Here is a 1,466-nt window from a genome sequence, read left to right as displayed (position 1 = left end):
TGCTGGAATATCTAGGTGGATGCCCCTTGCACCAGCTGATAAAATCATTCTCTCCTTTTGGACCTCTGATTCTTCCCTTGTTTTGTCCACTGATCTCAGTTGGGGCCTGCAGACCTTGTTGGAATACAAACATTTTAATAGTAATAACAATACAATCATGAACAATATTGCCATGGGCTTTGCAGAATTACATTCCAGTGGGCTGGGAATTGAATTCACCTGTTTCCACTCCCCATCACTAAACCAGTACAGAGTTAAACAGATTCAAGAATTGGTTAGGAGTTTATTCACTGCTTTCCTCAGGGCGTCCTTCACCTCCGTGTTCCTCAGGCTGTAGATGAGGGGGTTCAACATGGGGATCACCAGCGTGTAAAACACTGAGGCCACTTTGTCTGTGTCCATGGAATAGCTGGAGGTGGGACGTAAATACATGAAGAGGAGGGTGCCAAAAAGCAGAACCACAGTGGTCAAGTGGAAAGTGCAGGTGGAGAAGGCTTTGCGCCGGCCCTTGGAGGAGCGAATCTGCAGGATGGTGCAGGTGATATAGACATAGGAAAGGAGGACAGTCAGAAAACTGCTCACGATAATGCAGCATGCTAAAGTAAACATCACAATCTCATTGATGTGGGTGTCAGAACAGGAGAGCGCCAACAGTGGTGGGATGTCACAGAAGAAATGATTGATGATGTTGGAGTTGCAGAATGACAGTCGAAATGTAAAACATGCGTATATCATTGAATCCACCACCCCCAGAGTGTACACCCCAGCCACTAGCTGATTACAAAGCTGCCTGGACATAGTGACCGTATAGAGCAGCGGGTTACAGATGGCCACATAACGGTCATAGGCCATCACAGCCAGCAAGAGGCACTCAACATCTGAAAAAACGTAAAAGAGATATATTTGCACAGCGCACGCAGTGTAAGAAATGCTTTTCTTCTCGATTAGGAAATTCAGCAGCATCTTAGGGGAAATTATTGAGGAATAGCAGAGGTCACAGAAAGACAAATTACTGAGGAAAAAGTACATGGGGGTGTGGAGTTGGGGATCAATCATGATTAACAAGATCATCCCCCCATTCCCCACCAGGGTGATACCATAAATCAGTAGGAATACCACAAAGAGGGGGATCTGCAGCTCTGGATGATCTGTCAGTCCTGAGAGAATGAACTCAGTCGCCTCTGAGTGATTTCCCCTTTCCATCTCCTCTGAATAGTCATCAGGCAGCTACAGAGATGTGGGCAGGTGGATGGTGTGGAAAACCTGTTCCTTCTCTTAATGAAGTACGTGAAAATAAATGGAGATGAGTTTCTCAATTGTCATCAGTACGCACTCAGGGAAGGGCTTAGTCCACAGAGGCACATGTTCACGGCTGGTCTTTCCAGTTGTTCGATAAAATACACACCGCATAAATAAAATGACAGAGGTTAATCATGCCCCCCACGTGGACACTCCTATTCACTAAT

The 1,466-nt window shown here is 45.8% G+C and overlaps 1 protein-coding gene across 1 annotated transcript; it reads right to left on the bottom strand.

Moving 5' to 3' along the window:
• Window positions 1–264: 264 nt before the first annotated feature.
• LOC140913732 (olfactory receptor 5AR1-like) lies at window positions 265–1,203 on the bottom strand. The gene has a single exon (XM_073350533.1). It carries the CDS (start codon window positions 1,201–1,203, stop codon window positions 265–267), a length of 939 nt encoding a protein of 312 aa, XP_073206634.1.
• Window positions 1,204–1,466: the final 263 nt, after the last annotated feature.

The sequence above is a fragment of the Lepidochelys kempii genome, chromosome 6, assembly GCF_965140265.1.
Source record: "Lepidochelys kempii isolate rLepKem1 chromosome 6, rLepKem1.hap2, whole genome shotgun sequence".
In the NCBI taxonomy this organism is placed as follows: domain Eukaryota; kingdom Metazoa; phylum Chordata; order Testudines; family Cheloniidae; genus Lepidochelys; species Lepidochelys kempii.
The sequence above is the reverse complement of the archived record's forward strand: the minus strand, read 5'-3'. Positions and strand labels throughout refer to the sequence as shown.